This window comes from Triturus cristatus, chromosome 4_2 (assembly GCF_964204655.1).
Source record: "Triturus cristatus chromosome 4_2, aTriCri1.1, whole genome shotgun sequence".
Taxonomy (NCBI): domain Eukaryota; kingdom Metazoa; phylum Chordata; class Amphibia; order Caudata; family Salamandridae; genus Triturus; species Triturus cristatus.
Window position 1 is genome coordinate 365,695,753 of NC_140586.1, and position 15,787 is coordinate 365,711,539.

The window sequence follows — 15,787 nt, forward strand, 5'->3', positions numbered from 1 at the left end:
GTCATCAAGGTATGTAGATTTCAAGTTAGTTATGGAAAATATATGCCTGCCTGCCGATAATTAGGTACTTGATAGTCTGATCATGATATTATATGACCTCAGTATTTGGAAACCACCCCGTGATTGGATGACAGCCAACTGGTCGGGAGAAGTGGGTGGTGGGCAGGGGTTTGAAAAGTGTGCAGGTTGCAAAGTTTATGCTTTTGCCACAACTTAGGAATTGTAGCTGAAGGCGGTCTATGAGCCAATGCCAGAGTTGGAGTTAGCCTGAGGCCAGGGTATTGCTCAAGGATGCTGGAATGTGACTCAACCAAGCCCTGGGCAAATGTTCCAGTTGTTTAGAAGCTGGCAGCAGTGGCGGAAGAAGGCAGGTGCCGGCCTCCAGCTGCAGTGAAATGTGCACGCTGATGCTCCTGGTGGTGCGAGAGGGTCAGAGCCTGTGGACATAGGGAGAAGATTCAAGTTGCCAGAGAGTTGGCTTATTTTCAACACTTATTTAGAAGTCGGCATAGTGGGACTCCTTCGGAGCACTATTTGTCCCTCAAAAACAAAGCCCCAAAAAACGACGCAGAGAATACACATTTATAATAAATATACATTACAGTAAAATACAGTGTGGATATTTTGATTTAACCCTGGTTGGATTAACAATTCACACACACATCCTTTCAAGACTGAAAGAGGATCGTCATTAGAACATTACTACATTCCTAGTTGAGATTTGCAGGTTCTTTGAACCCTTTTCACGAAGGCCTCCTTTGCTTTTTAAAAAAACCAGCAAGGCCTTGGAAGACACCCCATACTCATGCAAACCAAAGTATGGATGGGAACCTCAATATAGAACGCCTCTAGGGCACGGGCGGGATCATCGCTCTGTACTCTGCATTGCAGAAGTGGGCGCTTACTTCTCGAACAGATCATGAGCAAATGAGCAATTCATCATGCGACACCCTACAGCTGGAAGGGAAGGGAGCATTTCAGTCTACAGCTCAAGCACCACAGAACCGGAAGGAGACCTTAGTTCGATTGCACCTTACTTCACGGCAGGGCCGTTTCTACCATCATGCACGAGTGGGCGGCTGCCTAGGGCAGCAAAAGGAGGAGGGCGGCAAAAACATGAGCTGGGGAATATCTAATGCATTAATTCTTCTAGCTTGGATGACAGGGAGAGAGAGTGATGGTAGTAAAAGGGAGGGGGCGGCATTTTTTAATTCTCGCCTAGGGCCGCAAAACACCTAGAAAGGCCCTGCTTCATGGGTGGGCACCTGAACCTGCAGTTAAGCCTTTTGTAGGTCTGGTGTTACCCACGCATTTAGAATTTTATTAAATGACATGTATAATATAGTGCATGTAGAGGGTTTCAGCCAAACTTCATCCATTAATCCGTTGTTGTGTCATTCACATGTTTCTTACACCTACCTCGTGCGGCAGTGGGTCAGCCCATCTCAGCCTCTGTGAGTTTTGGCATGCTGCCTTTTCACACGGGGCATATCCACACAAGAAGTTGTTCCCGTCAGTGCCGGGGACTACTACGGTAATGTGTGGGTTTTTTTTTTTTTTTAGATTGATGAGGACCTCGCGGCTTCCTCAACAATACATTATGCAATAAAATCATAACAGAACAAAACATGAATGACCAATACCAAAAGTCTGGAGGACAAACCTAAACTTCTTGGTTTTGTCAATGTTATGTTATGTTAAAGCATATTTATAGAGCAAGCGGCTACTCCCTGGAGTGTCCCGGAGCTAAAACCAAACATAAGTCACGTAACATAGAGCAAAACAAACCACTGCTAAAGAGCTCATAACTGGAAGACCCACTTTTTAAGACTTTTCCTGAAGGTAAGGAGATCAGGACTCTGCTTGTTTTTAAGTGCCATGAATGTGGCACTTTTCATGGAGCTGGAAGTACAAATGTCTAAAGGTGCCCACATGCAGGATCTAACTAACATGTATGAAAAGTACACTCTAGAGCTATATGCATGTGAATCTCTCACACTGCCCAGAGCGACTAAACTACACATTTGTAAGAGCGCTACAGAACAATCAACGAACAGCTAAATTATACAGACAAAATACCCATATGAATGAGAAACTAATGATCCAGAAGCTAAAGTGCAGATGGGTTCAGAACTCAAAAAGTGATTTAATGAAGAGCAGAGAGCCAGTATCATTTGTTCATCCAGGAGTGGCTCTAGGCACTACTATCGCTCGTTCATCCACGAGCACATTCTCCATACTCCGAGGTGCCCATTATGGGCAGGTTTCAGGCTAGAAACATGCAGTTACTTCATATTTTGAGCAGTTCATGTCTGGCTCATGTAAGAGTGCCATGACATTCCTGATGGGGCCAGCTCCAACAGAACTACAAGGTCTGTGGACCATGTGCAGTCACATGGGGACTACGGCTGCTTTCTCAAGGTGAAATAAAGGGTAAAAAATAAGGAATACACTGAGGACTTGGAATTACTTAGTCCCTCTCCCACTTCTCGATTGCAAGGGGACCCTGAGGGCCCCACCTGCAATCCCAGGCAAACCCCTCCCCCCGTCCCCACAGGGAGTTACTAATGTCTCTACTATCGGTAACTCTGGTGGGACAGAGTTCTCGGAGATTACTCCGACACTCATAACTAGGCACTTAGTGTAAATGCATATATTTTATCGACAACCAGGGATTCAAATCACAAAAGCACAACAAATTCTGTCCACCCGTGAAGGGTTTAAGCCACTGCCTCAAAGGTAGGCACAGAAGGTAAATCCCATAAAATGGTGCACCCACACCTATCAAGTGTGACATGCATAAACCTCGAGTACCCCTTCACGCACTTTGAGGCCTCCTGAGGTGCTCCAAACTGTTATGTCGACTCCTGTTGGCCGTGGGGTGTAGTGGGGTTGGAAGGTTTTGTGAATATGGATACTAAATTATGCAGAATGAAATCGTGAACGATTTAATTTTGTAGGAGTAGGCTATTGGAAGGTATAGATAGACTTTATACCCACCTCCCCAACCCCAGGTTAAAACAAGCATAACTGTGTCAGGCCCCGCCCCTCTTACTAATTGACATGTTTCGGCACTCAGTGACAATGTGGCACTTCCATCAGGACTGGTTACACACACAAAGTATACAGTGATCCAATTATCACTAAAGCTGGAACATCACAACTGTCCCTGTAAATCAAAAGTGGATACATTCACAATTATGCACGTGGGCGGCTTTACCCCTGCGATTGTGAACTGAAAGTCTGCAGAGTCATAACGAAGTGCTCAAGCGGATGGATTCAAGGGGATGAAAGGAGGGGGGATTCCTGTCTGGCCTCTCCCGCTCTGCCTCCATGATGGACTTTGAATTGGACACTCAGGGTAAGTACCATAGAAGATCCCTTTAACAGTTTAGGAGGTGTGCACTGGAGGAAGGTCTGCGTAAGAAAGGTTTGCGTGATAGGTCCAGCTCGGGAGGAGTGAATTACGTTAAAGTCGTTCAAATAACTCAAGCCTCTGACAAAGGAAATGTTTGATTTTAGAAAACCAAAATCTCACAACAGAACAAGATGAAGAAAACTAATTTTTGAAGTTTTTTTTTTTTAAGCATAACGGTTCACCTCCGATTCTAAAATATTTATCGAATATTAGTAATAAGTGAATATTTCCTACTTGCCCCCGTTTCTGGTGATTTCGAACATATGATTGGTTTTGAGGGACTGGGAAAACCTCCCTCCACACTATCACTCGACCGTGGAGTTGGGCCATCGCCTATCGAACATGGGAAAGGTCTCCGAAATGCTGGAAACCGAGCACTCTCCTCGATCGCGGCGCCACTGAAAAGGTATTGTGCTATTGCTCACATCTTCGATAAAAGTAGTATCTCTGATCTGAATCCATCCATGGAGAGGAAACGGCTCTCCACCCAGACCCCACGTTTTTTAGGCATCTAGTGATGTTTTTGCAATTGGATAACGTAATACCTGTCAATTACGACGCTTTAAATTGTCAAAACTGTGGTAGTAAGTGCCACATAAAAAGAATGGTCAGCACCCAGCCATGGTCTATTTTAAAGGGTCAGAGAAATGTTCGCACAGAGACTGTATCCCAATATGTAGCCGCAGGCCTGCTCAGGCCTTCCCATTCGATGGCCCTTGAGAAGCTATAAGGGGAATCAAGGCACGGTGAGAAGGGCTCCTTGGGTTTAGCCCTGGTGCCAGCTCAAAGACCCCCTTACAGTGACCACAGACCACTGAGGATCACCTGGGGCACTTTACCCAGCTAGGCTTCCAGACACTTGATTATCCAGGGTCTGTCCCGCTATGTTTTCGGGCAAAGCATGAAAATATTTTCTGTACTGGTGTGCCCTGAAGAAGACATCAGATTCAGGGGCGCAACACAGGCACCTGCAGAGGAGAACCCCCCTCTGGGCCCCTTTTCAGTCCAAGGCCAATGAATATCTGTGAGATATGGGAGACAAAGGCGGCCTCGTCCATTCGGGTGGGGGAGGAGGGGAGGTCATTTTGCGTTACACCACTGGTCTGACTGAGAAAACTGACGTCAGAACTCTGGAATTAGCACTGCCTGTGCCCACACTCTGTCATAGCCACCCTACATACTTGAATCTGCTGAAGAGCATTTCATTTAAACACATGATCTATGGAGATATGATGCACGTATATGTGAATTTGACTTGCATAGCGCAAACCGAGCTGTGCAGCAATGGAGTGCTGCGGAGGGCGGGAGTTCGCAGTGCAGAAGAGTCTGAAGGGTGGAAGGAATGGAGTAACAGGGCTGGCAGGCTGGAATGGAGTGGGAGGAGGTGCTGAGGTGGGGTTTACAAAGTGCATAGGGGAGGCACAAGGAGCAGCACAGGTGTAGGGGTGACGCTTTCTAGCTATGGTCCAGCAAGCAGGAGCTTCAACAGTGGTGCTTGAAAATATGTTTTTTAACTCATTGAGGAAGTGGAGAAAGAATGGAGTCTGGGGGAATAGAACGGAGATAGTGTTCTAGATCTGAGAAACACAGAAGGGGACATCCTGGCATCTTGTCTATATTACTTAGACATCCTCAGGGAATTACCCAGTACGTTAAGTGAATGAAAAAGTTGGTGGTGTCTCTAATTGGGCGTGGCTGAAAAAAAGCATTAACTAAGAATCCTTTACAGCAAGCATGGTTTGTGTAATTATGGGTGTGGCCTAAAACCAACTAGAGTCTTGTGCTAGATAGAGCACACCACTTGACCGATATCTGGTACAACTTGCATCTGTGTTTTACTGTTAGTGCATTCAAATACGTCACCCAAATAAGAGAACACATACACCTAAAATTAGCCAGACCTACTGGCTTTACCAATGCTTGTTAGCACACATTTTTCATTCAGTAATTATTCTTAACCGGCACGTTTCTTAAAAATGCCGCTTACACTGAGTTTGTATTTATTTTGTTGAAACACGCGCAGTGTAACTTGGTGTGTTTTTGTTGTTAAAAAGGCTGCTTTCAGTACACAGCTTGCCGGGGTTTGATGACTTTGAAAGCATGCAGCTTGCTGGGGTTTGTGTTTCAATTGTTTATTGAAATTTACAAAAGAATACATATAGTATAATAACTGTTTGCATTATCATACAATAAATATATAAGAAAATTGTTATATATAAGCATATAATAAAACGTTCTGAATAATTAATCATATTATATAATTTAATAAATACAGAAACAGATCCATGCAAAAACAAATATTTGACTTTATATTGAGGCCATAAAAGATGGAATTACGGGAAGGGGGGGGGGTGGGGGGGGGAGGAGAGGGGAAGGTAAAGAAGGGAACACAAAAGAAAACGATAAATGAAAATGTACACAAATATAAGACATAATGCTATATAAAGCTATATAACTATGTTCCTGAGAAAAGAAGATACTCTAGAAAACCAATAAGAATAGAGAAAAGATGAATATAAGGGATAATAATTTCACTTGATGTATAAATATATATATTAAAAGATACAGAATTATATGTAAGTGTTCTGGTGAGTAGCTATTAAAAACAACAACAAATAATAGGTAGACACAATATGTATTAAGATTTATTAACCACCAATCATGAATGATGAATGAGAATGAAAAGGGATAAGAATTAAATTACTGCGTAGATGGGTCATTAATATTAGCATCAGTATTTAAAGCTAGAAAAGGTGACCATACTTGAAGAAAGAGATCAGATTGATCCTGTATGTTGTATATAATACGTTCGTAGGAAGCTGTTTGAATCATGGCCACCATCCACATTTCTTGTGATGGTGGTTGAGGTGAGTTCCATTGCCGTAGTATACAAATTTTGGCTGTAGCTAAGGCTGTGTGTAAGAGTCGGGCTTGTGGTTTAGAGAGTGATTGTGATTGACGTGTATCATGCAGAAGAATGGTAGCATGCGAAAGTGGAGTTTGTAGAGGCATCGTGGAATGTAAGGTTTTACCTATATAATTCCAAAAGGGTTGGATCACTGGACATCCCCAAATTATATGAGAAATGTTACAAGACGTACTATCACATCTCCAGCAGTTTGAATGGGGAAGCAAGCCAGCTTTATGCAGTTTTGTTGGTGACCAGTGCCAATCATGTAAGATCTTGAATAAGCAAAATTTCAATCGTGCTTCACGTGCACCCTTGTTGAGATTGTTAAGAATGTCAGACCATTCATTATCAGTATAAGAGACTGATAATAAGGTTTGCCATTTAGTACGTAAAGTTTGCGATAAGGGTTGAGAAAAAAGATGCCAAGTGAGAGTTTGGTAAAAGCCAGATGTAGCTCCTTTCATCCTACCCCAAGTGTGGAGATATGTTACAATTGGTGAGTCAGGCAAGAGCCATGGTGGAGGTCCTAGACTCCGCCGTGAGGATTGTCGTAACTGGTTGTATTTTGAGACTTGTATATCAGGCAAATGGAATTCTTCCTGCAGTTGGGCAAATGATTTAATATCTCCGTTTGAAAAAAGTTGATCTAAGGTGGAAACACCTGCTGTTTCCCAAATAGGCCAAGATATTGATTGTCTATTAATACGAATTGCAGAATTATTCCATAATGGGGCTTTTCTATGAAGACGAGGATGTGAGCCCAGTAAGCGGTGTGCCCTTTGCCAAGCAGCACGCATAGCCGACAAAATAGGATTAGTGGTGGAGTCTCGGGGACGAAATTCTGAGCCGTATAAAACAGAAAGACCTGCGTTTGTTAATGAAAGGTGGCGTTCAAGATGTACCCACTGTGGTGTATCCGATGAATGTGAAAGCATATATGACATTTGAGAAAGCTGTAATGCCAAAGCTTAATGCTCCACTGAGGGTAGACCTATTCCTCCATCGGAGCGATGAGCCTTTAGTTTTGAAGCTGAGACACGGGGTTTGGCAGAGTTCCATATAAAGGATTTTATCTTAGAATCAATTGAACGTAGCGTGGTTAAAGGGATTTGAATAGGAAGCATCCCGAGGACATAAAGAAAACGGGAAAGAGTAACCATTTTCACGGCTTGAACCCTTCCCCACATTGAGAGACCCAGTGCCTTCCATTTTTCAAAATCACGTTGCATTTGAGCGATGAGGGGATTGAGATTATTCGTAACCATACTCTCTAGGCCTTTGTTCACTAGTATGCCCAAATACTTGAGATGAGAAGATTTCCATTGAAAAGGAAAACCTTGAATGGCCACTATTGTGGTCCCATTCGAGATGGGCAGTGCTTCGCTTTTGTTCCAATTAATTTTGTACCCAGAAATGGAGGAGAAGGCATCTATTATTTTTAACACAGATGGTAAAGAGATGGAGAGATCTGTGAGTGTAAGGAGAATATCATCTGCGTAGAGATACATTTTGGATTCTCCTGTCGGAAGAGAAATGCCCTTAATATAAGTACATTGTCTTAAGGAGGCAGCCAACGGTTCCATGGCTAGAAGAAAGAGTAACGGGGAGAGGGGGCAACCCTGACGAGTACCTCGATTGCTTGCCGGGGTTTGATGAGTTTGAAAGTACGCAGCTTGCCGGGGTTTGATTTGTTTGGAAGTACGCAGCTCCTAGCAACGAAAATGGTTATCTATTCGTAACCGGCACGTTTTTTAAAAATGATGCTTACACTGAGTTTGTATTTATTTTGTTGAAACACGCGCCGTGTAACTTGGCGCGCATTTTTGTGTGTTTTTGTTGTTAAAAAGGCTGCTTTCAGTACGCAGCTTGCCGGGGTTTGATGACATTGAAAGTACGCAGCTTGCCGGGATTTGAAGAGTTTGGAAGTACGCCGCTTGCCGCATGTTGGTGTTATAGCAATGGGAATGCTGTTTCCTGTACGGAGCTTGTCGTAGTTTGATGACTTTGTATTTATTTTGTTGAAACACGTGCCGTGTAACTTGGCATTGGCATACTCCTCACTCTCTACAACTCTCCTCTCCTCTCCTCTCTACTACTCACTCTCTACTACTCTCTACTACTCACTCTCTACTACTCTTTACTATCTACACTCACTCTACTACTCACTCTACTACTCACTCTACACGCACACATATGCACATATATGCATATATATGTGTATGTGTATATATATATATATATATATATATATACACACACACACATATATAAACATATATAAACACATCTGCATATCTATATAAATACAAATATAAATGCATGCATACATATACATATATGCATACATATGCATGTTATGTACATGAAAGTTTGAAAAACACTAATAAAAGCAAAGCTAAAAAGCAACCTAATTACAAACAGAATTTATTTAACTTAAACGAGGGTGAGACCTATTGCATTTTCAATGCTTGTTCACACTGTAGTCCTTTCTCTGCATCACTCTTGACTAATGCATGTACTTCCTCTCATTTCTTCCACTCTACCATCCTCACTCTCCCACACACAGACAAATTGCATTTTCTATTCCTTTGGCACTGGCCATATTTCCACAGTTGTGTACCTCAGTCATGGACTTTCCCACATAATTGTAGATACCATTGTGACATATGTAACTGCTGCTTTGCAGCGAGGTCAAGCATTAGATAAGAATGCAACCAGAACACCTTTATGAGAGGCCCAGATACTCACACTGCTTTCAGTCTCAAGTCTAGTGCTCTACACACCCACACCCCGAACTCACCCAGAACCAACTCAGTGTGCCGTATTCGCTTTACAAGACCCAGAAGTGGCATGACGAACACAATTACCAAAAATCATCGAGGAAAAGGAAATACACCGAAGAAATAGGACCACACATAACCTTAAGTAAAATGGGACATTTAACAAGTATTGCATCACTAGCTTGGATTACCTTCTAGCAAACATTGTCAAGTAAGAAATCATTATTATTACTTGTGAAGTTAATAACAAGAAAACAGGGCCTGGTAGGGACAAGTTTTCAGGTCTCGCCTACTGGACAGTACATGCACGGTCTGTCGTGAGACATATTGTTAGCTTACCATGGGCTAAGAGCCCACCCATTGTTTACCATTGATTGGCTTTATTGTCACTTATTTGATTGCTTATTTATCAGCTTGTGTGGTATTTCCTTAAACATCTATTGTTAGTCCCTCCACTGAAGCATGGACGCATTACTTATGTCTTTTCACTGCTCACTTTCCAAGCACTACCTTTTTCTTTCAGCACTCCAATAGAGTGCATGTGTTTTCCAGCGCTTTCCCTTGTGTACTTCTCCCACCCCGCTGTGCTCAGTGTTGCGCTCAACCCCACCAGCTCCACTTTGCACGCTCTTGTTCGTTTGCTTTTCTCCCACCCACGCCCACTGTGTTGCTTACCTCGACCCACATCCAGTGTTGCTTGCACCCCCCATCTGCTTCCTTAGTGGTGCTTTCAACTCATTTTACTTCCACTACCCGTGCCGTCTATGTTGCTTTTGCCCCCGCCTGCCCCCAGAGCGGATTCCATGCCCCATGTGCGTTCCCCATCCCTTTAATAAAAAATAAAAAAATGCTTTCATTTTTACTTTTAGTTACTGATCAAACTCAGATCATTGACAAAAAACCAACCAATAGGATGAACTCATTTTGTAGGCGCACACATGCTGGGCACATCAAAGGATTTTTGTTTCTTTAGCCATACAGCACAGCATCAGGGATACTGAAAATCAAAAAGGTCCCAAAGGCGAGACCTATTGGCTTTGCCAAAGCTTTTACTTCATCTTGCATTGCTTAAGATTATTTGTTTTTTCCGGATGTTGTGTTTCTGCAGTTTTTTCCCCACGCAACGTATGTGTTTTGTGTTTTGAGAACTCAGCCGCCTCGGGCATCTGGGTGAGTTCAGGTTGGGGGCAGCTGTTCAAGAAGGAGTATGATCAAAAGCCACACAGCTGAGGCTACATGCAGTGTGTGTGCCTCAAAGTGCCTCTCAAAGGGTCATAAAGGTGGTCTGACTTCATGCACATCCAATCATTGGCCTCTCGGCGGAGCACAATACGTGCCAAGTGTAATTGTGGCAAAGTGTGTCAAGGAGGTTCACTGCTGTCAAAAGAAGGACAACAACACATGGAAAAACAATTCAGCGCTTACAGATGAGTGGTTCTGTTGTGTGTGGCGCAATAGAGAAATGGTGGAGATAAAGGGAAATACATACAGAAGGACAGAGTGAAAAGACGCGCTGAAGGGAAAGAGATAATATTACGAGTAGGGCTCCCGGTTTTATGGTATTTATTTTTTTGACATTTCCGTCTGTATTTATCCATATTTATTTTTTGCTAACTTTTTCTGTATTTATCCATATTTATTTTGGGGAAAAATTAAACTGAAATGAGTACATTTCCACATTTATTTAACCGATAAATATGCAGTCGTGCTTGAATGTCTGCCAGGTTTCAATGATATGAACACCCGCAGAAGATAAATCAATGCACTTATATGAAAATATGCACATTGCAGTATCAACCTTGTGCATAGCTACTACTGTTTAAGCCTCTTTACTAAAGAGCCTTTCTTTTTTAACCCCCTTATCTATCAATACACACATCTATTGCCCTGGCAGTCATGGCAGGCAGTATTTAGAAGGACTCAAAAAGCAACTAAATTTCCGTTGTTTATCCATATTTAAAAATAAATACAGACAAGAAAATGAATGTTTTTTGTCTGTATTTATCTGTAAAAATCTGTAAAAACGGAAAACATGGAGCCTTAATTATGAGATCTAGAGATGCTGGGAGAAAAATGACTTAAGTGTTTGTCACAGTGAGACACTGCAGAGGAAAGTGGTGTGAGGGCACTTCGGGAGTGAGAGAGGCATTCCGAAGACCACTACCCCTTCCATAGACTTTAGTAAAGGTTTAATTCAGTCTCATATTTCCAGAATTTTAATATTTTAAATACTAATCATTCACAACATAATCATTGTTGTTACTCGTTTGTTTGATACTGCTAATAAACACTGGCAAAACCAATAGGTCTGGCATGTTTTATGCATACATTTGTTGTTGAGATATATGCCCCTGGATACCATAAAAAAATACACAGAGGTACCCAAATACTGTTTAGGTGACACACTGCGCAAAGCACAGGAATTTAGTTTTTTTTAGAATTTTTAGTTTTCAGCCACACCCTTAATTACATAGGCCTCGCCTTTTGGAATGGATTTCTAGTAACGCTACTGTGGCCACACAACTTTTGGGGACCCTCCCCACTTTTCATCTCACTTACAGCAGTTGGGGTGTGGATGAGCAGCCTAGAGGTAAAGGCCGGTTTATTTTCTGGTAATCTTCCCTATTCTTAATCTTACTCCCCCTCATCAGGATTCACCTCACAATAAAATGACTGCGAGGAGGGGTGTAGCGGGAATGAGACATTCATCTGATGGGCTGCACCAGGCGCCCCACAGCCTCAGGGCGTCACATGGAGTATGCATTTTCTATTGCACACGGAAGGGGGTGCTTTCTTTCCTCTGTTGTTCTTTTGCTCGTGTCATTGAGTTGGTGCGTAATATATTACCCAAACATTTCCCCTACCATCAGCAAGAACTAGTCAAAGACTTCGAACAATAAGAAAATCCTTCTGTTAATACGTATCGCTTTAAAAACCCTATAACCAAATGATCATTTGGTTCGCAATAAAAAAATAACTGGGATATGTTGACTTATTAGATCACTGTATAAACAGATTTTACATTTACCCACATCAGAAGGATGACGAGCAGCCTGTGCAGGAGGCTTCAAAAACCTATGTCCTTTAGTTTGTTAGCACAACTCTACAGTAGGTGCCTCCACGCCGTCATATAAACTTTATAGCGATTTAAACAAACATAAGAGGCTATGCTGTCAAAATAAGCAGGAAGAGAGGACCGCCCCCGGAAAAGCCATGATTTCGTTCTTACAGTGAGGACAGAGCGTAACACGTGGCTGCACGTTCAGTTCTCGGGGCCGTGCAGTTGTCATTGATGTGAGTGTTGAGAATGTCTCCGATAGCGCCAACATGTCTGCAGCGTCACTAGCGCTCCACAGAACGTATGCGTCTCCTTTTCAGTCTTGTATCCTTATTCCTTACTCGGTTTTTGTTGTCGTTGTTTGTTTTTGTGGTGGGGGGGGCTGCAGCAGCATGCGCTTCTTTTTAGGCAAATGTGATGCTGTTAAAGGTCGTTAAACTTATTATGTCAAATCTATGCCCGTTAAAGGTGCCTGGAGCCAAGGTTAGTCGATCTGAGGTTTTTGTCACCCAACATCTTAACTCAATAACCATTTTAATGAAAATCTTCTTCTCTCAGTTTGATTTATCATGATGCACATGTATTATTTAACACAGTGCACCGGTCTAACTCCTCAGAGAGAAAGAATTAACATTTGATGTGAAACGGGCGACAAAGATACCCATCTAGTGGCCGAACTGCAGAAGCAGGAACTCTGTGATCAATCCCGGCTTCCATGCATGAGCACACTGTGTGGTCCTAAGCAATTACCTTATTTCACCGCGCCTCCATTTTACTTATCACATGTGCGAGCACCTTGAAATAAATCAGTTCAGAATGGTATGTATGTTTTAATAGCCTTTAAAGTTGGCCCGTCAATAATAGCAAGGCTAGCATGGGGTACCCATGAGAACTGGCTTGCAACTTGGTTCACCAATAGCCTCCTACTAGGACGACGAGGGATTGAAGCGAATATTTAACCTAGCACTTCTATTAAAGTCACGCAATTCGGGGATACACTGTAATGTACATTGGTCGCACTCCCGCATTTATGCGGCGTTCCGATATGCTTTGCGCAATATTTCGGAGGTCTGGGACACTCTTTGAAGTTCAGGGAGACACTTCGTGTTCCGCGGAGATTCCCAGAAGTTCAAGGAGTATCGCAATACGAGAGGGGGAATCAGCGCCTGGAGGTGGTTCATGGAACCCTCCTGGGTTAAAATAACTCCCGTGGACTCCGATCCCTCTCTCTGTCCAGGGAGACGTCCAGCTGGTGCAGGGAGACTCCCCTCCGTGCAGGGAGAGACAGTCTCCCGCGGTACAGGGAGACCAGCTGGTTCAGCGAGACCCCCCCCGCGGTGCAGGGAGACCCTGGCTGTCAGGCACTGAGCTCCGTTTCCTTACCTTGGCGTCGAAGCAGATGCCGTGCTGGAAGGCGTCCTCGTTGTGCAGCGGAATCCGCAGGTCGTGCCCATCGTCCACCAGGTTATACTTGGATTTCCCCGGCATGGTGACGGTCAACATAAGGCGCTCTTCCGATAGTTCCCTTAAAGAACACTCCGACCGTGGAGAGGAGGAAAGTGCGGAGCGGCGCTCGGCTGTCAGAGCGAAGTATTCCAACAGGTTACTCGGTGCTCACCCGGAGCGGGGCAGCAGGCGCCCCTCGTGGAATACAAGTTAGAGTTCAAGCTGATGATGACAGACCTCAGGTGGACGAGCAGCAGGTGGCCCTTGGACCCGTGCTCACCTCCGTGTTTAAGCGCTATGCAAACAAGACGAACTGCCTCCAGCGGAGTTCGGGATGCAAAGTGACGTTCTCCGATGCTGGTGCCAAGGGGCGCCCTCCGGAGGCAGGGGGCACACACAGTGCATGCGAGGGCTCATGAAGAGGCACAGCAGGGGAAGTAGCAGACAACAGCTGGGAAGGAAAGCTGCCTTTCCCTTCTCCCCACCTTCGAGGCGCTTGTTTCTTTAACAGTAATGAGGGTGACATGGGGGCAGCGGGGGTGGGTGGTCATGTCATTAGAGGGGCACGGGACGGCGACATAAATAATGTTGCTTTTCGCAGATTCTGACTCCCGTGCGTGAGTGGAGGAGAGTTGGGCTCAGTCTCCTCCCAGCTCCTCTGCTTGGAGCCAGTCTCTCCCAGCCACTGCCCAAGCAGAGGAGGGAATCCCGGCGAAGCGCTAGTCTGCTGGGATGTCGGAGCAGTTTGGCGGAACGAACGACACAGAAAGGTGGCCATCTTACGTGTGAGCCTCACCAGTTACAGACATGCTGCAGGTATATACACACGCAAATGTCTGTAACTGGAATACTTCAACATTTGGCAAAACAGAGCTAGAAACTCTTGATATACGACTTTCAAACGTGTACGTTTGTATTGTGAACGCTTGCTCTAGGCTAACATCGCCGGCAAAAATACACTGCTCAAAACTACATTTCCAAGTTGTCAATTTTTACACCCTATTTACAGATATTCGAGAATTCTCGAAAGCAGGGACATCTTAAGGATTTTGGGGGCCCTGGGCCAAATGTATTTTGGGGGTCCCTGTTGGGAACAGTTAAGAATTCATGATTGATTTCGGCTCTTTCATGCAGTGTTTAGCCAGATCACTAACAGGCACACTCGTCCACATTCTAAATGCGTTTACATCAAATCTTCAGAGCTAGTGATGTGTGTTTTCAGTATTGTAACAGCAGTAGCTCACTAATATTGCTGTAAATAATCTCTGTGACACCCTCCCATTTCTTATATCTGAGGGCCTGTTTAGATCGAAAAGAATGTTTTTTTGTATCGATGGTGCATAAAAGGTAAACACAAAATGTCTGTGATAGACCCTCACATATCGCCCATAATAAAAAAAAAAGAAAGGAAAAATTGTATTTAAAATAAACTGTTTAAGAATTAGTAAAGTTCATCAGGGCGAGACTCTCTGCAGAACAGAGTTGGCTCTATCAGGGGCCCCCCTGAAAAGCTGGGGCCCTGGGCCAGAGCCCACTTTGCCCATGCCTTAAAACGTCTCTGCTCGAAAGGCGCCAATAAACGGTATCTGCGCTCGTCTTGCAAACGGTATATCGTTTTCATATTTTTAGAGTTTGTACTCGCTGTTCCAACTTTGGTCGCTCTGTTTAAAGCTGAAGGAAATAGCATCGCAAAATATGGCAGAGAATTCATGTTGTGCAACTCCTAATTGGCACGCGCCCAGAAACCAGCACATTTATAAATACACGTTGATTGACAGGGTCGTGGACCAGGGTCAAAACGGACTCGATAATTCTCGCCTCGGTACCTACTCTAACCAGGAACACACTCGGCAACTCTGGGCATTAAGCTTGCCTCATCTCTACAACGGCCCCCCACAGACGCCGGGGATGCCTGGTTTCACCTTGGAGATACCCAGAAAGGGACCATCTCACAGGGATAGCCAGGACGTGTTCCCCAGCGGTCTACAGCGCCGGGACACCCCGTTGCTGGGGTAGCTGTACGCTTTACAAGTCTACAACATTTACATTTGTACGTGGGCAGCACACAGTTTTAAAATACAATGTTCATGGATGATGCACACAGTGGCGGCTCCTCTGCTAAGGCGGAGGAGCGCCGCCTCACATCTTTTTGCAGTGTAAAAACAGGAAAAATA

At 44.0% G+C, this 15,787-nt stretch overlaps 1 protein-coding gene across 2 annotated transcripts in view; it reads right to left on the reverse strand.

Annotated features, from left to right (window-relative positions):
* The window catches only part of LOC146833896 (carboxyl-terminal PDZ ligand of neuronal nitric oxide synthase protein-like), a 1,023,200-nt gene extending 1,008,898 nt beyond the window's left edge, over window positions 1-14,302 (reverse strand). For both annotated transcript variants that reach the window (XM_085601806.1, XM_085601805.1), the window contains exon 1: window positions 13,551-14,302. In XM_085601806.1, coding sequence (XP_085457932.1) covers window positions 13,551-13,670 — 120 coding nt within the window. In that variant the 5' untranslated portion in view covers window positions 13,671-14,302. The remainder of the gene's footprint in view (window positions 1-13,550) is intronic.
* Window positions 14,303-15,787: the final 1,485 nt, after the last annotated feature.